Genomic DNA, 19,613 nt, shown 5'->3' on the forward strand with positions numbered 1-19,613 from the left:
GGTTTTGTTTTTCTTGGGGGAGAGAGGGGTGAGCTTCAGCAAAATCTTTCACCATTTCCCAGAAAGCATCTACAGGAGGTGGGAAAAAAACAACAACTGTCAGAGCAAAACTTGTGCAAACTTTGGCTTTAAGCTGTTTTGCAGCCTCCTTTAGGAGGGAGTCTCAGAACTTTGCTGAACGAACAGAGGCATTGGTCAGGTCTTGGGCCATTTGTGCTTTGTTCTGGAAGTGCCCAGCAGGCCTTGAGAGTGAAGACAATTTATACATGCTCAATAAACCCATCACCTGGAGTTTAATTGTAAGGGAACACACGAAACCCAAAATAGAGTGGCTGTTCACGTATGCACTACACACTGAGTAAGGTGGGGCAGTAACTGCGTGTAGGATTTACTAACCTGTAGCACAGGATGAAGGATCTGGCTGTTATTTTGCCAAAAACAAGGCAGTACACTCAGCCATCACTGCGAGCAGGTATCGAGTGCTGATCTCCCTCCCGTGCGTCGTACCAGCTAGGCCGCCGTGCTGCTACAGATACAGGCACCTACCCTTGCAGTCATCCCCTTCCCAACCAGTGGCAAACAAACCTGTAGTGTGTCGTGAACTCGTACCAGAGCTCACTGCATCCTTCTTGTGACCAGCCCCAGGTAACGTTCAGGCCACCGTTTAAACTGTGAAACAATGCTTGTGTAGTGTGGTGATTTAGTGCCACCACTTAGTCTCCAAACAGTAATTTGTTCGCTTCCCTTTTCCTCTCGGAGGAAGGCAATCCTTTAAAATAATTTTAATCATTTCAGGCAGGTGAAGGAGAATTTCCCCTGTGGCAACTGCAGTTTCCCATGAAGATAGCGAATGATTTGCAAAAGGCCTGGCTCTGGCTCCTAAACCAAGGATCTGCATTCTGCTTCAGTTCTCCATACAGCAAGTAAAAGAACATTGAAACAGACACTGTTATTTGAACTGCATTTTAATAGCTTTATTTAGTAGATACTACCACATAAAATGCACACATTGTGTGCCTTAGGCCCAGAACAATGGCCACCAAGCAGGAGACACCAAACACCTCTCCCCCAAAACGCAGTCCAAAACAGCCGTTGCAATGGTCCAGAACTCAAGAATTGTGTAAGTCACAGCAGCTTCTTGATTACACCCTTCATGCTGTGCTCGCCAGCCTGTGCTCCCCCTGGAAAGGGGCAAAGAATAAAGCTCCTAATCCCAGGGGGTGTTTCCATAACTCCCCTCCCGCTGGGGGAGATGTTAAGCCGTGGCTCCCTCTTGGCCGTGCCTTGGCATCCTCCCAATCCTCTCTCTGGTCAGATAGCACAAGGCTTTTTGTTCCACTTCTTCCACGTTCAGGCACAACAGGCTCTGGCGAGGTCCCGTCTGTGACACAAACTCCACTTCACCGCTCCGAAAATTTCTCAGCTGCAGGGGAGCTGAAGGGGAAGGACACAACCTGTAACAGCTCAGCGGATGGCTCCTGCCACGTTCGAGCAAACAAATGTAAAAGCTGCTGGGGGAGGGAAGGCCTCGCAGCAGCTGCTTAGCATCTGCTAGACCACAAAGGATGGGAAGATTAATGAATACAGGATTAAAGCATTTAGCCAGCATTCCTGCAGCTTAGAGGAAACAGACGTTTGCACGGTGGATTTGCTGTGAACGACGCGCGTCTCACAGAGCTGCGGCACTGAGCTTTGTGTCTTTTCTCACCATCAAGCTGGCCGTACGGTGTCACAGCCAGAGGACAGACCCAGGAGCACAGCATCCTCTGGTGAGCTCAACAAGCAGCCCCTGGACTCACACCCAAGTGCTGGGTGTTAGCATGAGTGGCCTGAGGAGGACATCCCCTTGATAAAACAACTGCAGAGCTGTGGCATGACATGCTCAGACGCCGCCAGCCCTGAACTCAAAACTCTTCAGCACTGTACATCCTGTGGCCACAGTGAGGATTTCCAGACCTCCTCTTGACTCTACCTGACATCCTGACTAAGGCTGAAAGCTGCTTAGTTTGAAAGTTCACCCAGTAACTCTGGCTGGCCAGAACCCTTCCCATCCCAGGGCTGGAAAACTTGCTGTGAAGGTGAGGGCTTTTTTTAGGTATGAGGCAAACTGCTGAAATAAACCTGTTACCTCAGCTCTGGGGAATGGGAGAGTGGAAAGGGGTTGCTAATAAAACACGTTCTCAGCACCACCACATAAACACACACGCCTCTCATTGGCACCTTAGAACAATGACTATCCTGGCTGTTTAACCAACATGTTTTCCCAGAACCACACATAAAACGTTAACAGAATAGTTCCAAGTTCCTCACCACGACTGCAAGGCTAATTCAGTGCTATTTTTAAGCTTCTGTGTAAAGTAAAACCAACAGTACATAAAACTCACTTCATACAACAACGTTCTACATTATTTCTGTATTTTTGTAACCATAGCTCTGCTGAGACATCTTCGCCCTGTGCTGCAGAGCTCACAATTCCACGGAAATCCTCCAGCGATCCTGTTCTGCGGGCAGTGAAGGCGGTTCTCCTTCCCCGGCATGGTGAGCCGGCTCCTCCCTTCCTTCCCACACCCACCCAGCGTCACAAAAGCCAGCGGTGTTTGCTCACCAGGCTGCAGGATCTTGGAGGGCTTCCTGTCTAGGCTGAAATCCAGCAGGATGGGGCGGCAGATGAGAGGACTCCTGCAAAGGCTCCTTAGGTAGCAAGCGACAGGATCCTCGGGATCCTCGACACACTAAGGGAAGCGTGAGCTGTCAGTGAACGTGCTGAGGGAGGCAGGGAGCCACTAGAAGACCCGTGGCAAAGAGGAACCCAGTCCAGCTGAGGCTCAAGCCCCGCACGCCGCAGCCAGTGCCTGAACAAACCACTCACCCCCATCCCAGGAGCTTCCCCGTACTGAACGGACACTCTGCCCCTGCTCTGCACGCAGCTCTGCACGGCTTCCCAATCAGGAAGGCTCAAGCCCAGCATCGCCGCCACGTGCTGGTTCCTGCACAGCACCAGGGCCTCGCCCGTCCCGTCCTCCACCAGCACCCTGCGGAGACAGCGGGCAGGCTGAGGGGTGTCACGTCCCAGAAAATGGGTCTCAGCCAGGAGAGAGGAGTGTTTGTTCACAGCCAGGACGTGAGGAATCGCAGCTCTTAGCTTCGCTGTCCTGTCTTCAGCCCGTCCGTGATCTGCCTGTTCCCTCATGTGTTGTGTAAATCTTTCCCTCCTGCCCTCCTCTCCCCGGACCCGATCCTTACCGTGCACTGGCTTGCCTCACTCCCGTGTGCGATGGGCAGGGCGGGCTGTGTCGGGTGCACTTCCCCTGAAGGAAGAGGAAAGCCACAGCTATGCACGGGTGGGCACAGGAGAGAAGGGGAACGGCCGCTGGTTCTCTTAATCCCCCTAATTAAGGATGCAAAGGATTAAAGGATTTCACTGAATTTCCCGTGGATGCCTTGGGAAAAGTCTGCATGGGGTGAAAAAACATGCTGCAAGGTGATGAACCCCAAAAGCAGAACACGGGGGAAAAGCAGAGCACTGAAACGGGATTCTCCCCCTGAATGCCCTCACTCTACCCGCACTCCTGCCTGGTATCAGATGCATCCTTCCTATCGGCTGTCATTTTGGTCCCTTCCCAATCTGCACGTCTTTTTCAGACCCCGGAAAAAGAGGTGCTGGAATTGGGATAGGAACTCCTCCCTTCTACCCGGTAGCATGGGATGGATGAGTAGAAAGTCTGCAAGGCTCCTCCCGGATTATCCCCAGCGGCTTGAATACCTCTTTGAAGATGCTGCTGCACAGCGAGCAAACCCACTGCAGGGACAGGGTCAACACACAGGACAAGTGGCATAAAATCCGCGCCTGGGGCAGGTTTTGGAGGTGAAGTTGCAAGTTGGACAGAAACACTAGTGAGGGGGATGAGGCTTTTCCGGCAGGGCTAGAAGAAAAGGGAACACGACAAACGTGAAACAGAGAAACCTTTAACGGGACACTGAAAGGTGAGAACAGACCCTATACTCACCTGGAAGGAAGAAGTAGATGAGAAGCTGGCAGAGAGAGGACGGTGACACAGCTGGAGGCAATGTACGTGCAGTAAACGTTGTGGAATCTGCAATATGAGAGGGTAGATGCCAGAAACAGCTCAAAGAAAGTAAATTGACCAGTTTTTTGAGACGGCTGGTCTGGTCTTAATTGCAACATGCTAAAAAATCATTTGTAGTGAGGGCTGGGGAGACAGGGAGGCATGCACAAAGGATAAGGAAAGCCCAAACCAGAGGAGAAATGGTTTCAAAGACAGTAAAAGGGAGGTCAGATCCAGAGCAGGACCAGATCAGGGACCTAAAGACAGCGGTACCTGGAGATTTTGCGCTCCAAGTTCTGGAAGAGGATCTTGGCTCCAGGAAGCAAACCCCACAGATGCTGCGTATAGGTCGCAGCGATGTAAACGTCCAGCACAGCCGGGGAGCCTGAAGCAACGGAGATGCTGAGCTTCACGCTGTGATCGCTGCCTAGCAGACTCCCTGAGGAGGCAGAGAACAAAACACACCATGAGCTCACGCACAGGCAGCTTAGTCTGTCACTGAGCTGAACCTATTTTCTCTCTCATCACAGTGAGGCTACTGTTCCATTTCCCAGGCAGAGGATTCCCACAGCCACCACGCACACTGTGCGATTTCCCTTCTGACATACAGTGGGACACTTCCCCCTGCCCTCAGATACACAGCCAAGTGCAGTGGGTCTCTGAAACAAAAACAAGCAAGAAGCAATCCGTTACCGGACGAGGCTGTCATGAAATCTTACCTTTCTCCTTGAGAAGGCTGAGAGTCACAGAAGGCTTCTCGTTCTTAGGAGAGGCACACAAGATCCTCTCCACTATCTCACCAGAGAAAGAAACCAGGGAACCTCTGAAACTGAGAGCAGACCAGAATCATAGCATTTCCGTCTCGCCTGAAGACAAAGGCAGAGGAAAAAGTCCCGACCAAGATTGCAACAAGAAAGGTCAGTCGGGGTTAAGTGCAGTGCTGTTACTTCAGCCCAGCTTCAGGGGAACTCGCCCTTGAGCACCTGAACGACTGGATACAGGGCAGCTTGCTGCAGCCTACCCCACCCAGGGACAAGAGGCCCCCCCATAACTTGCTTTCTGCTTTTTCAGGTGAAGAAATAACAGAAAAGGGGAGAGAAATGACAGCTTTCCTTCCTGCTTCACTCCTGATTATTTCTCTTAGAGGAGGAAGTCAAGCAAAGAAAAACCCAGCTAACCATAGCACACTGGTAAAGGTTTTGGGGTGTGTGCGTATCACCCCAGATTAAACGTGCTTTGAAAAGGAAAGCTTCCAACCTCATTATTTATTTGAGCCCGTTGCATTAAAAACAAACAAAAGGAAACAAAAACCCTTCCACATTTTCCCTGCTGCACCTGTTTCCACTTCTGACAGGAATTTATTGTGGATCGTTGGCACCTACTCCACACCAGCAGCAGTGCAAGCTTTTTCTGGACACCATTTTGCAGACACGTAGCCTGCAATCCCTTTAGCTTTGATGATCAGGACAGAGTCAGCCTGGGCTACTTGCACATAGGAGTATTTCTAACCAATACTTGTCGGGCAGATAATTCGTTAGTCATTAATTATTCATTTATTAATGTTGTGGTGTCTCCAGCAAAGAAAAAAAACGACCCATTCCATAAGGCACAGCCGCATCTAGCACAGGGCAGACCAACAAACCTGGTGCTCAGTATTTCAGGAATCGAGGCAATTCTCTGGTCCATGCCCGTCAGCACTGCCTTGGCTGCCAGCTGGAATTGGGAGAGAGAGCGACTCAGATGGGTTGCAGTTTATCACAGCCAGAGCAGTCAAGAAACTCTGCATGTTTTGAGGTACTTTACATCAAACTGATGCTTCCTCCCCAGATTAATTCCGAGGCAGGCAAATACAAAGCCCAGCGGTAGCCCCTGATGGAGCTTAGAGCAGAAGGATCTCAGCGATGAGATATTCTACACTGATAAATCTCTGAGCCACTTCTGGAGAGACCCACACGTCACCCACGAAAGCCCAGGGCAGTAAGGCAGTGCGTACCTGGCGCTCGGCGGGGCTGGAGAGCCACATCTCGTGCTGTAAGTGCCAGGTGTCTTGGACAGGCAGGCATAAGGGGCAGGATGACCTGCCCCAAAACTCCGCTGGCACAGGTGGAAATCTGAGCTTGTCAAACACTTCCAAGTCCTGAGGGAAGAGTGATAAGGCAACGAAGGTGACTATCAAGGGAAGAAGGTGAAAGCCACACAGAAAAGAGGACTGCTGATGAACAGTGGTTTCAAGAAAGAAAAACAACCACCACTGAACTCAAAGCTCTGATAGTTTGAACTAAACACAGAAGAGAGGCAGCTCCTTGGCAAGCCAGATGGGAATTCCAAGCCTAGAACAGAGAAGTCAGAGGGTGACTAAGCTCATCTCCCACATGCAATTTAGCAAAAACTCTCCAACAGGAAACAGCGAGACAACCTCCCCCTTACCGAGCAGCGGGGCGCGATGAAACGATACAGCCCGTCCAGGTGCAGGAATGGAAACCATCGCAGCGACTTCCCCATGAAGAGCAGCAGCACCTGGAAGGAGACGGGGAGAGAGAAAGGGAAAAGGTGATGAGAGATGGTAGGAAAAAGGTAGGAAATGGAAAGTAGAGCAGAAAGGGAACGGGCCCAGCAGAGAGTGTCTTGGTTGAATAGAAGGAACTCCCTTGGAGCAGCACAAGGAAGTTACCTGTATAAATACACAGCTGTACCCAAGACAAAACACTCTCCCATTGTTTAGAAATCTAGAGCTTTAAATTATCACATATCCAGCTCCCAGACATATCAAACCACCCCCAAAGCCTTCTCCCGCCTCACTTCTTGCTGTTTCACGCCCTCTTCTCCATCACAGCTGATCTCCTCCAGAGCTGGTAGATTCCCAATCTCTCTGGGGTGGTTCCACAGCACAGGTCTGCCCAGCCACAAAACCGTGGCTTGAAAACTGTTCTGTAGCTCGTGTCCTTCTCCACCTCCTTCTCTGGGTAGTTGGTAGTTGCGCAACATCAGACCCTCTTTCTGGGTCACCAAGAATAGCTGAGATACACAGCTGCTTCTTCCAGTGCTGCTCGGGCCCTTCTGACACCTCTCTTCTCTGTCAGGATCCGGTTTGGGATCTTCCAATTTCAGTATTTTTGCCTCTGGGGTTTCCAGCTCAGATGCTGAGCTGCCATTACTCCTTTTCCTCAAAGAGGTGCTGTTTTCACCCCTGCGATCTTTCTGGATTTGTCCTTCCGCAGCACGGAGAACCTGAACGTCCTCGAAGTAGAACTGCACGTAGACACTGAAATGACAAATGGGAGCAATGAAACTCCCTGCTCCCCGCAGGTGGCTGCCTAAAACAAACACCCATCTGGCAAAAACACTTCTGGGGAGTGCTCAGCAGGTATTCAGAAAGAGCAGCACGAGAGGGTGAACCAGAGGGCAGCTACCAGGCCGGACGTATTTTGAACAAAATGGAAATGGTGGATTTGTTGCTGATAAAAATCTCCTTTCCTGTAAGTAGCAAAGGATGGTTGCTTTGGCACTGAAATGCTATGCTGATAAGCAGCTCTACCATGACCCAAAATAGGTGTGGAACTGCAGAGTAATGGTTTTACCAGGGCACTGAATAGAGGGACCCACCTGCTTTTTTTCTCCCGCACGTACTCTGGATTTGCCAGCTGCTCCCAGGAGGGAAAATCACTCTGAATGAATCTTTCCACGACAAGCTGATAGTTCTCCACCTGCAAGAGTGATCCTGCAAAGAAAACAGAGAAAGGAGCTGAGCTAATGAAAAGGGAAGACAAAAACAGCAAGCTCAGTTTCCTCATTTACAGTCACGAGGCTGGGCAGTGACAAGTTCAGCATCTCCACACCAAATCTTCTCTTCCTTGTTTTGTAACCGGATGGCAGAACAGCAAAAGCCCAGCACCCTGCAGTTTGGCTCTGCGGGACATACCTACGAGAGCTGTGTTGGCAAAGGGGCTCCCATCCCTGTGGGATATCACACAGGGAAGGCTGCTGCTGTTGTCCTGCAGCTGGAGCAAACTGCTCCTGGAGGAAACTCTCAGCACACCTTGCACTATCTGCAACACAAAAGAAGATAAATCAGAGCGTGCACAGCAGCAGCCCAAACCCAGCCCGTGTTCAACATCACACAGCCGAGAAAAGCGGCCTCATTCCCTGGCACGAGGAACAGGGGAAAGGACAGCAGCTGTAAGGAGAACTGGGAAATCTCGGGGCGCAGACGGTAAAGGGAACTAGGCACTTACCGCTCGGGGCTGGAAACTTCCTGCCCAGAGCGTGCAGTAGGACCAGGCCAGCCTGCGATTCAGCTCCTGGGTGCCCATGTGTTGTGCCTCCACGGGGGAGAGCAGCTGCGAGGGACAGAAACCTTCCCAGCTCTTCTGTTCTGCCATGCCACGCAGTGCTGAGAGAGATGGGATCTGGCACGGGGGATCCAGGGTCAAATACTAAGAGAATAGGAAAAAAAAAGATAAGTAGTAACAATAATAATGATAAGAGCAGAGTTTCTTCCCATCAGATAAACAGAAAACAGCTCACAGAGCATTTACCTTCCTCAGTGGACACTGGTGTGTTTTTGCTAGGATTTCGTTACAGATATCTCTTGTTTCCTCTCTGCCGGGTACCACAGCCTGCAGAAGGGGGGCAAGGAACTTCTCTGCAGCTCCAGGGTTTTGGTGTACTGAGCTACGCAACAGTTGCTGGTGCCCAAAGAAACAAGAAAACCTGAAAAAAAAAAAAAAAACGCATTAGTAGACCTCACTTTTCAGTGGGTTTTGCATGTAAGTCAGGTTAGATGTTAGGAAGAACTTCTTTACTGAAAGGGTTGTGAGGCATTGGGACAGGCTGCCCAGGGAAGTGGTGGAGTCACCATCCCTGGAAGTCTTCAAAAGACGTTTAGATGTAGAGCTTAGGGATACGGTTTAGTGGGGACTGTTAGCATTAGGTCAGAGGTTGGACTCGATGATCTTGAGGTCTCTTCCAACCTAGAAATTCTGTGATTCTGTGATTCAGGGATTCTGTCTGCTTGTTACAAGTAAATGTGCGGACAAGAATTAAGGAAAGTGCAAAAAGAAGGCAAAGTGATTAAAAAAGGAACATTTAAGGGTGATGCACATTGAAGCCAGGCGAGCAGACAAGGAACAGGAAGAGATACAGAAATGGACAGACTGGCAAAACCTCAAAAGTCAAGCGGACAAAAAACCCACATGAAGATAACCTCCCTCTAAGTCACACAAATGGACCTCCACGCAGTCTTCCTAAGCTTGATAATGATTACTCATGTTAGGCATACTTGGTTTTCTTTTACAGGATGCAAAAGTCACAAGACAGAACAAAACAACCACAGATTGCTCTTGTTCTGATATTTTCCTTGCGCTGGGTTCCTTTCAGAAGCCTACCTCACCGCTTTGAACACCTGAAAGTGATGGCACTTCCAGTCAAAACAAAGTCTTAACAACAGAAGGTGAAATCAAGTCAAGAGAGGGAGTAACTAACTCACTGCAACAACTTTCAGGCAGTAGCAGAACTTAGCAGTGACATTTGAAGCTAATGAAAACTAAAACTTATAGCTAGCATCATTCCCGGAGCAAAACCAAAGCTGTTTTATTGGAAAGCGTGGTAAAAAATCACAATGCCAGTAAAAGAGAGGAAGACAGAGCGTTCTACAAACTGCTGTTTGTCTGGGTGATCAACCCTAACTATTCCGGAACAAACTGCTCCTGTGAGGAACTAGGACGTGAGAGTCTTTATATCGTCTGTGATTTGGTTCTAGCAGTTCCCAGCTCCAGCCTCAGTGCCCACGCTCATTTACCAAGCAAGCCAGGTTGGAAGGTGCACGTCCCTACAGTGCCTCTGTGCTTCAGAGCAAGGCTGTGTAGGTGGGAGTCGGTCAGCACGTGCTCTGGAGCACTGCAGCTTCCAGAGAGCAGTGGGCTTACTGCACGTGGACCTGAAAAAAAGCCCGTCATTTCCTCTGTAAGGTACAAGCACCCAGCCTTGATGTGAAACCTAATAAATGGTTGGCTTAGGCCAGTTAACCAGAAGCAATTGGTGCTGCCATCAGTCTTCAAGCACGCAAATTTTGCAAACGTGTGGTTTCTATGATGCCCAGGTAGCTCAGCAAGCACATTTGCACAACGCCTGACTTGAGAACTATGCTCACCTCTGCTCAAACGTCTCCAGGAGGCTGACCAGCCAGAGGTAGCACGGCATGTCGAGACTATAGCGGAAGAGCAGCTGTAAGTAGAGGTTTCCTGAAGTGGCCGGCGGCTGGTAAGGGGTGCTGAGCCTTGAGAAACTCTTCAGCGTGACGGTGCTGTTCAGGCAAGCACCGAGTACAATGGAAGGAGAGGACACCACAGGCTTCTGTATGAGGTGGACGTCGATGAGCTGAGAGACAGACATCACAATTTAAGATAGGAAATGAGCAGGCTGCCACGAAGCCATCACATGGAGCAGATCTCCATGCTGCAACCCCCCCATGGGTGGAGGAGCCCCCGGTGGAGCAGGTGGATGTGGCCTGGAGGAGGCTGTGGCCCACAGGATTAGGTTTTCTGACAGGAGCTGCAGCCCATGGAAGAGCCTGGAGCAGCCTGGGAAGAAGCGGAGGTGATGGGAAGGTGGTTTGAGTTTGTTTCTCACTTTCTCACACTATTTTTAATCAGCAATAAATGGATTTTTCCCAGTTTGAGTCTGTTCTGCCCGTGATAGTAATTGGCAAGTGATCTCCCTGTCCTTATCTCAACTCAAGAGCGTTTTCCCCCCATTTTATTTTCTTCTCCTGCCTGGCTGAGGAGGAGGAGCTATAAAGCAGCTCGGTTGACAGCTGGCCAAGATCAACCCACCAGACCTCACAACTTTACCTCCACGCATGCCCCTGGCCGCAGTCCACGCGCGGAGTTCAGCAACTGCTGGTAAGCGAGGCACAAGCAGACTTTGTTATCGAGTTCATAGAGACCAGCTTGGGCATTGAGTATTTTGGTGACGGTTCCCTAAATAAAAAGCAAACGGAAAGTTACAATTCAGGATTGTATCCCAGAGTATAAGAGACTCATAGGACTGAGTGACAAGGAAATAAATTCATGATGACAACGAGATCTTGCAGGCCAGGAGCTGAAGCCCTGGTGCATGAGTGGGTGAAGGCTAATGCTACAAATCCTTACCACGTATGAGATCATCTTGGACTTTCTGGTTAATCCTAGCCTCTCCTCTTCAACTCTCAGTTCTACGGAATCACTGAGCTGCTCTGTGGCCCCAAGGGAAGCAGGCAGAGAGGATTCTCCTTGCCAAGCACTGTCCAATGACTGCTCCTTTACGTGCTCCTCAGAGTAAGGCAGAAGGCAGGAAGAAACACCAGTGACAAACATCCTTTGCCCAGATTTCTTCAGGCCGGACACACTCAGGCCTGTTATTGTGTACCTGCGACCCAACTGGAGAGCATGGTGCCATGCCAGCTGGCTGGGCGTCTAGAGCAGAGAAAGAGAAAGCGGCATCAGCATCTCCTGCATGGGAAACATCTTATTATTGCCAACCCCACCTAAAAAATCTCTTCTTTTGAGAGGATCACCTCACACTCTTACTAAAAGGGTGATATCTGCAAGATGTTCAAGGGCAGAAGGGAGAAGGGTTGTACGTCTGCAGGGCATAGCAAGAGACTGTGGTACGTGGGCTATTGTAGGCTGCATGGAGTAAGACAAGAAGCGTCACTAGTAAAAGGACATGTCAATTAAACTGAGAAGTCAAGGGCAAGCTTCCAAGAATGGATTGACCAACAGGTACACAAGTGAAAAAAAACTGTGGGCAAACTCCAAGGGCTTACCTGCACCAGCACAGGGACGCTAACAGCTGAGGTGAAGCACTTCAGAAAGAGGAAGAAGAATGTCTTCTGGTGAATACAAAGGAGAGGGCTGCGCCTGGCCAGTTCACCTGCCACGTTGAGCTTTGGCCTCTTCTTACATGGAATCCTAGAGGACGATTGAGGAAGCACAGGACATCAGAAATGGAAGAACTCGAAGCATCTCAAAACCAAATTACACCAACACATAGCATGCACCTTCCGGCCATAAAGGATCTAACAAAGTCATGCGGGCCATTTCTCAGAGAGGTTTTCAAAACAACACGTGGCTACAAAATGCTTACTCTAACTTTTCATATACTAAATCCCTTCGACATTTTTAAAATCCTTAATGCTTGAAGACAGCAGGATCGTGTTGAAAAAATTCACGTTCCAAGACAAGAGCCAGATTACAAAAAGCTTTACCACAAACAAGAGGCCAATTATAGGTTGAAAGGGGAAAAAAGAAAGTCACAAGCAATTCTGCAGCAGAAAACAGAACTCGGTTTCGTAGATCCATGCAATATGAAACTCTGAAGTCCCTAAGCCTATAAACAAAAGCGGCCTGAAAGCAACATCAGTCTTATTGACAAACTTGTCAGACTAAAAGAGCAGCAAAACTGAAAGCAGATGAGAGGAGAAAAGGGTGGCATATATTTAGTCATTTCACGGTTTCATTTCAGAAAATGAAGGAAAAAGAAAACACACCAACAAACATTTTTCTTTTAAAGAAACAAATACTTACCATTTTCACTTAAACACCTACTGAACTTCAAAATAACCCTTCCACTTACCCTGAACAAAGAAAATGTTGATTCTTAGACAAAGAATATTATGTAATTTAATAAGTTTTTAAAAATAAACGCCAGGACCTCAACGTACACAAGTCCCAAGAACAATATTTGATGAACTTTATTAACATCTTTAAGGAAGGAACATGGAAAAGTGGTCAGATATCAGGGACCAGCAGAGAAGCTTGAGGTTAACCAAAGTCTAATAGCGTACACACTGAAACATGAAAAAAGTTTTCTTGTTTGAAGTTGTTGAGCTGAAACAAACACTTATGCTCAAATAAGTTGTTCACAAGCAGAAAGCCCATTAAACCAGAAGAACCTAAAGCAACCTCACTAGTCCATTTTTAGTGTTGCATCTGGAGTTGTCTGCTCACGAAGATAAAACATTATCTAGCACAACCTGAAGTGATGAACCCGAGTAAGACTTGCAGTTCCTTCGGCTACTTTTTCCCCTGTCAGAAAAGGGGAAGAGCATCTCTGGTCATAGGCTTGCCAAGCTGGTGAAGAGGGCTTCAAACTGGAGTTACCAGGGGAGGGGAACCTCACTCCATCCAGTTTGACACCAGTGTCAGTGATGGGTGCCCAGAGCCTGGAGAAGTGTCATGGGTCAGCAGGAGAGCACCTGAAGAGCAGCACAAAGGAATTCCAGCCAGTAAGGCAACTTCAAAGAGGAAGTCAGGCAAAAATGGCAGGAGACCTCCATAGATGAATAAGGAGCTCTGGCCAAACTCAAACAGAAAAAGGAGGCCTACAGAGGGTGGAAACAAGGCCAGGTAGCCTGGGAGGGATACAGAGAAATCATCCAAACAGCCAGGGATCGGGTTAGGAAAGCTAAAGCCCTATTAGAATTAAACTTGGTTAGGGACATCATGGGCAACATGAAAGGCTTCTGTAGGTACACTGGTGATAAAAGGAAGATTTGGGAAATTGTGGGCCCTCTGGAAGGAAACGGGAGACCTGGTCACCTGGATGCAGAGAGGGCTGAAGTACTCAATAGGGGAAGAGCAATGGACATCATCTACCTGGACTTGTGCAAAGCATTTGACACTGTGCCCCATGATATCCTTGTCTCTAAACTGGAGAGACGTGGATTTGATGGATTTGATGGATGGACCACTTGGTGGGTAAGGAATTGGCTGGGTGGTTGTGTTCAGACAGTTGTGGACAATGGCTCGATGGCCAAGTGGAGATCAGGAACGAGTGGTGTTCCTCTGGGGTCAGTACTGGGACCGGCGCTGTTTAATGTCTTTGTCAGTGACATGGACAGTGGGACTGAGTGTACCCTCAGCAGGTTTGCCAGTGACAGCAAGCTGAGTGGTGTGGTTGACACGCTGGAGGGAAGGGATCCCATCCAGAGGGACCTAAACAGGCCTGGGAGGTGGGCCTGGGCAAACCTCATCAAGTTCAACAAGGCCAAGTGCAAGGTCCTGCACCTTGGCTGAAGCAATCCCAAGCACAAATACAGAGTGGGCAATGAATGAATTGAGAGAAGCTCTGAGGAAGACCTGGGGGTGTCGGTGGATTAGAAGCTCAACATGAGCCAGCAACATGTGCTTGCAGCCCCAAAAGCTAGCTGTATCCTGGGCTGCATCAAAAGCAGCATGGGCAGCAGGGCGAGGGAGGTGATTTTCCTCCTCTGCTCTGCTCTTGTGAAACCCACCTGGAGCCCTGTGTTCAGCTCTGGGACCCCCAGCAAGGGTATGGGGCTGTTAGAACAAGTCCAGTGGGCCACAAGCATGATCAGAGGGCTGGAGCAGCTCTCCTATGAAGACAGGCTGGGGGAGTTGCAGTATTTACTCAGAGGGTGGTGAGGCACTGCAACAGGTTGCCCAGAGAAGAGGTAGATGTCCCAGCCCTGGAAGTGTTCAAAGTTGGATGGAGCTTGGAGCAACCTGGTCTTTAAGGTCCCTTCCAGCCCAAACCATTCTATGAATTTCATGTACTGTAAGTACCATTTCCACTGAAGAGAACAGCTAACTCTTAGTATCAGACATCTAACTGGCACCTTTATCTCAGCAACCTGATAAGAACTTGACCAGTGGTATATACCAATTTCATATTTGAAATTAATTCTGGATTCTAATGATACTTTTGTTTCACTGTAAGTAAAAAAAAAATAAGGAAAAAAATTGTGCTAAGCAAAGTAGTGAACTTTAGCCTCAGCAAGAGTTCTTTCGAGTGATCATTTTGTTCTCATGCTTTTTCTGTAGTAGATAAACTGTAATTATTTCCTGATGTATTTTGACTACTTTGCCAAAATACATAAAAAAATAATCAAGTAAACTCCTGAAAAATAGCTTATGGATGAAAAGTGGCTTTATTCCGTAACATTTACTCCCATCACTTACCATCCTGCTCCCACCTGTGTTGCAGGAGCATAACGTGGCCCTTCCTAAGCCAAGCACTCTCCGTGATACCTGCTAAACCAGAGCAGCAGCACCACGTCACCAATGACCGCGCCAGGCATTTACCTGGAGGCAAGCAGCGGCTCAGCCGACGCCAGGTAGATGACTGCAGTGCTCTCAGGTACTTTCTTCGGGAGGAGATTTACCGGTATGGGATCCAAGAGGATTTCTAGGTACCCTGCTGCACCCTGGTCTGCCTGCGGTACGTATGCCCAGCTTGGGAAGAGGAACAGTGACTCCAGCCACTCGAGTTCAAAATGCAGGAGCTAAGGCAAAAGACAGAGAAATAAAACCTTGAGATGAATTACAGTGTTTTTCTCAGCATTGCTTACTAATTTGCCGTTACAGACATCATAAACTCTACCGCTGGGCTTCATTACTAAACGAGAGCAGTGTTTTCTACCCACTTCCCTGTCTTGCACAGAGAACTTCTGGCCTTCCAGATGCAAATCTGGTGAAGATTTGCTGAGCTCTACAACGAGCATTTCCTGAATGATATCATTCCCTCCGCGAGGCTTTGTTATTTCCAGGCTATTTTTCTAAAATTCTCGCTTGCCCTCCTTTGCCATGTTTTGCGTTAGAAGTTGATACCAACACAACTAATTCACTCTGGGCTATTCTTCACTTCCCTGGCAGGTACAACAACCTCGCTGCTCTTTCATCGCCATTCTAGGGGTTACCTAGTACTTAGACTCCCCGTCCTATGACCTTTAAGAGGCTTTTTGTATGACAGCATTGTCACACAAGTTATTACTTCCTCAAAATATGTCATCAGTGCATCACTGAACAACCACTACAGTTCTCCAGAAAGTTATTTTCTTCACCGCTGGCTGAAATTCAACAAAACCAGGATTCTACGATCTCCATGTCTCCCAGGCCACCTCGTGCTGTTCAAAGCGTAACAGAACTGTACATCAGGCTCACTCATCTCTTTCTCCAGGCCAGTTTATTCAATATTTGCTCTCCTGGCAATGACAAATTTGACATGTTCCATCCTCTCCCCAGGATGTGAGCTTACCATTTTCATGTCAGTTACATAGATGTGTTATTTTTCTCACTACAGACCCTGGCAAAGCATTTGAAGCCTGTGGAGCTCTGAGACAGAGCCCCAGAAGCAGAAATAGACACAGAATCCCTCCGACAAACAACATACCTCACAAGGAATTATCCCAGTATTGTCCTTCACATATAGGCAACCATCTACCAACTTCTCTTTGTCCTCTTGCCTTCCATCTGTTAAATAGCCAACCAAGATCAGGTAAGCCCTCGGCAAAGAGCTGTGCGTGGGTAAAGCACCTTTTCCCTGACGAGCCCATTCTTTAAATTCTTTAGTGCTCCAGGTCAGGTGGCTGCAGCATGGCATGCACTGCTGGCTCTTTAGGTCAGAGATGGAGATGAAACTGGAAAAAAAATGAAAAGGAAGAACATAAAAGCATGAACTCAGCCTGCAAAGTTTAGGGATTACAGTGATCTTTGGAGTGGACAAAGCTTGGCCAAGTCAGAAGAGCCTAAGCCGTTGGCAGGGTTTGATGATACCACATGGCACAAATCAACCCATTCACTGGCATTTATCAAGGATCTCCCTCAGCCCAGCCAACAGGTCTGTTCTGCCCAAGTATCCCCTTCGAAAACAGACACCCTTTGCTGCTACAGACACCTGAGTAGGCAGAAGACCTGGAAAATGTAATAACTGAGAGCTGACAAAAGGGAACGTTTTCAGGTTTTTTTAGTAACGGGGAGGGGGGAGGTGGGAGAGAGGAGAGTTATTAAAGACATTTTTGGCTTGAATGGGAGACTGAGAAAGCCAAACAACTGCTCAAGACACCTTACATGGCAGTAATGAACATAGGTAAACACCAACTAATTCCGTCATTTAGCGTGAAAAGGGCTGAACTGTAGCCAAAGCAAGGCTGAACAACTTCTAGATGAAGGCTGTGCCAGTTTCGGAACAGATTTGCTCCTGTGGATAACTTACACAATACAAAGTGGTGAGATAAGTCAGTAATCTTAGGCTGTGTCTTCACCTGTAAGAACACAGCCAAGTGAGCCCTGAATCTTTCCATCCACATGCTGAGCCTTGGCAGGGCGTGAGAAGGAAGAGCAACGCTGACATCAACCACAGTTGAGGCTCTCCCCACCTGAGCATCTATCATGCTTGGACTAACCACAGTATCGAATATGGAAGAACAAAATAGCATCCTCACTGGACTGTAAGCTGGCTGGCTGTGCTAGAGAATTAACAAAAGTCCTCTCTCCATGCTAACAGCAATACTGTAAGAGTTATTACTATTACCAGTCTCCGGCTAGTGATTTGGTACTTGTTTCCACTGAGGCTGGCTGACAATTTCAGGTTGTGAAACTGCAGCTGTATTCGCAACACCCACTTCTTCAGGAGCGGGAGATAACCACACTCAGAGAATATGAATTTGAAAAACTTCACTTGGTAAGTCAGGTATCAATAGTTCAAAGCCACAAACTAGTCTAGACGAGTGATGGGTCTGTGTAAGCTATAAATAGTACTTGTATAAAAAATTAATCAGAAGAGATAAACACATGCAGGTACTTGTGTATTTGGCACCTCAACTGGAAAAGGATGAGCTGAAAAGGATATAAGCAAACTGCTGCATCCTCAGAGATACAGCAAAATTGGGATTTATATTGATCTACAAGCAGAACACAGTGTTGTTCCTGTTTTCATTACACGTGCTGATTGTTTTTTGGAGAAATGAAAACTACAGGAGTACGCTGGATCCTGGTTATCACATTGATAATGACCAATCCCTCCTCTGGTGCTCCCGAGCTCGAAGTCTGACTGTGGGCACCATATGCTTACAAACAGCCCAGTAGCCTCACATACAAGGGGTTTTAACAAACCTTCCCCCACCATGAGTTGGAGATGGCAGAAATAGATCCAGGTGATCCAGACCGTCCAATGTGGACCCTTCTCAGCAAGCTGCATGCTTTTCATGACAGTAGAAATACAAAAGGCTTCTACCCACTAAAACAAGGAGGTAGTCTATCCTAGATTCCTGCTCCACAAACCTCAGCGGGCTAGCACCGACGGGTGCCAATGCAGCCCCGCGGGATCCAGCTGTGCACTGTCCCGCTCTCAGCACCATGCCCCACTTGGCTTCCACACCCTCCCCACCGCAGACTAGTGGAGCCGGCGCTTCATCATACCCACAAGAGCAATCGGGGGCAGGTGGAAGCCAAGAGGACGCATGCGGTTACCCGTCTGCAACAACAGCCCTCCCACCCCCGGCATCCGGGGCAGGCAGCGCAGCGCTGCTTTGGCTGCTGCTGCTGCTGCTGCTGGAGGTGCTGGTGATGCTCCTGCTGGTCGTGGTGGTGATGCTGGTGGGGGTGATGCTGGTGGTGGTGATGCTGCTGATGGTGATGGTCCTGCTGGTGGTGATGCTGGTGGTGATGCATGCTGCTGGTGGTGGTGGTGATATTGGTGGTGATGCTGCTGATCGTGATGCTCCTGCTGATGGTGCTGGTCCTGCTGGTGGTACTGGTGATGCTGGTGGTGGTGCTGGTCCTGCTGCTGGTCTCAGTGGTGGTACTGGTGGTGCTGCACCCCCAGCCCAGCCCCGCGCCCCCCGGCTGCACCCGGAGCCTGCTGTGTGGGTGTCTCCACCTCATGCCCGACCTCCTCCCGTCCCCTGTCCCCTGTCCCACGTCCCCTGTCCCCGTCCCGTCACCTGTATCCGAGCGGCAGCTCCCCGCGCCCCGCTCCCCTCAGGCACCCCAGCACCGCGGCCAGCTCTGGTGATGGCGGCGGCTCCGCTCCGCCCGACCCCTGTCGGCTTGGCAGCGCTCGGCGGGCGAAGTCCTCGGCAGCCTGCAGCCAGCGGAGCTCCTGCGGAGAAGCAGACACACGGGGCCTCAGCATGGCGGGGCCGGGAGCCCCGGGGGGACCCAAGGGACCCGGGGGGACCCGAAGAAACCCGGAGCTCCCTCACCGCCACGCTGGGCTCCGCCATGATGGCGGCCGGGCTCGGCACCACGGCAACGGGGCGGCGGCGGGAAGCGCGCGGGGCCCGCCGGGACCCCCCCCTACTTTGTTCGCCTCAGCTCCGTGTGTGGAGGCTTGCGGGGTGGGGAAGTTTTTCTGACATTGGTGTTGTTTTGTTTTTAATTTTGTTTTGTTTTTGGAAGGCCCAAGGGCCGTGCAGAGCGATGCCTCGTGCACTCGTGTGGTGGTGTGAGGTGAATGTGATCGCTCCGTGAGAGCTGTGGTTCCCCCCCCCTCCTCGTTCCATCTCTCCCTTTAGGAACTGTTTTTGTGCTGTCCTCGGTCAAGGCAAGGGGACGAGACAGGCAAAACTTGATGAACCTCCTCCATCCCTACCCCTGGAGGTGGCTGCTGCCAGGTAAAAGGCAGCCTGGCCATCTTCAGCCCTGCTGACCAGCCAGAGGCTGAAGGAACGGAGCCATGAAGCTGCGCTGCTCCGGCTACCTGGTGCTGCTGCTGGTTTCTGTACAGCAGATAAGCAAGACCAGAGTAAAAACAGGAGCGTGGAGG

The 19,613-nt window shown here is 49.5% G+C and overlaps 1 protein-coding gene across 1 annotated transcript; it reads right to left on the reverse strand.

The window, feature by feature from the left end:
• Positions 1-991: 991 nt before the first annotated feature.
• CTC1 (CST telomere replication complex component 1) lies at positions 992-19,091 on the reverse strand. The gene is made up of 24 exons (XM_032207964.1): positions 19,051-19,091; positions 18,790-18,947; positions 16,239-16,485; positions 15,152-15,351; positions 11,872-12,016; positions 11,216-11,518; positions 10,916-11,044; positions 10,216-10,442; positions 8,603-8,777; positions 8,300-8,500; positions 7,987-8,113; positions 7,671-7,785; positions 6,867-7,329; positions 6,495-6,584; positions 6,061-6,204; positions 5,710-5,780; positions 4,787-4,896; positions 4,341-4,506; positions 4,008-4,094; positions 3,764-3,923; positions 3,244-3,308; positions 2,870-3,032; positions 2,606-2,732; positions 992-1,434 (listed from the first exon to the last, which is right to left on the reverse strand). Exons 1-24 carry the CDS (start codon positions 19,069-19,071, stop codon positions 1,256-1,258), a joined length of 3,873 nt encoding a protein of 1,290 aa, XP_032063855.1. The 5' UTR covers positions 19,072-19,091; the 3' UTR covers positions 992-1,255.
• Positions 19,092-19,613: the final 522 nt, after the last annotated feature.

The sequence above is a fragment of the Aythya fuligula genome, chromosome 1 (assembly GCF_009819795.1).
Source record: "Aythya fuligula isolate bAytFul2 chromosome 1, bAytFul2.pri, whole genome shotgun sequence".
In the NCBI taxonomy this organism is placed as follows: Eukaryota; Metazoa; Chordata; class Aves; order Anseriformes; family Anatidae; genus Aythya; species Aythya fuligula.

Coding starts and splice junctions, on each gene's coding strand:
- CTC1 (XM_032207964.1), bottom strand. CDS start 19,071: ATGGCGGAGCCCAGCGTGGCG. Junction 5,781..6,060: donor CCAGCCCCGCCGAGCGCCAG/GTACGCACTGCC, acceptor TCCCAATTCCAG/CTGGCAGCCAAGGCAGTGCT. Junction 1,435..2,605: donor CTCCAAGATCCTGCAGCCTG/GTGAGCAAACAC, acceptor CTTCCCCTTCAG/CTCCCCTGCAGCTGAGAAAT.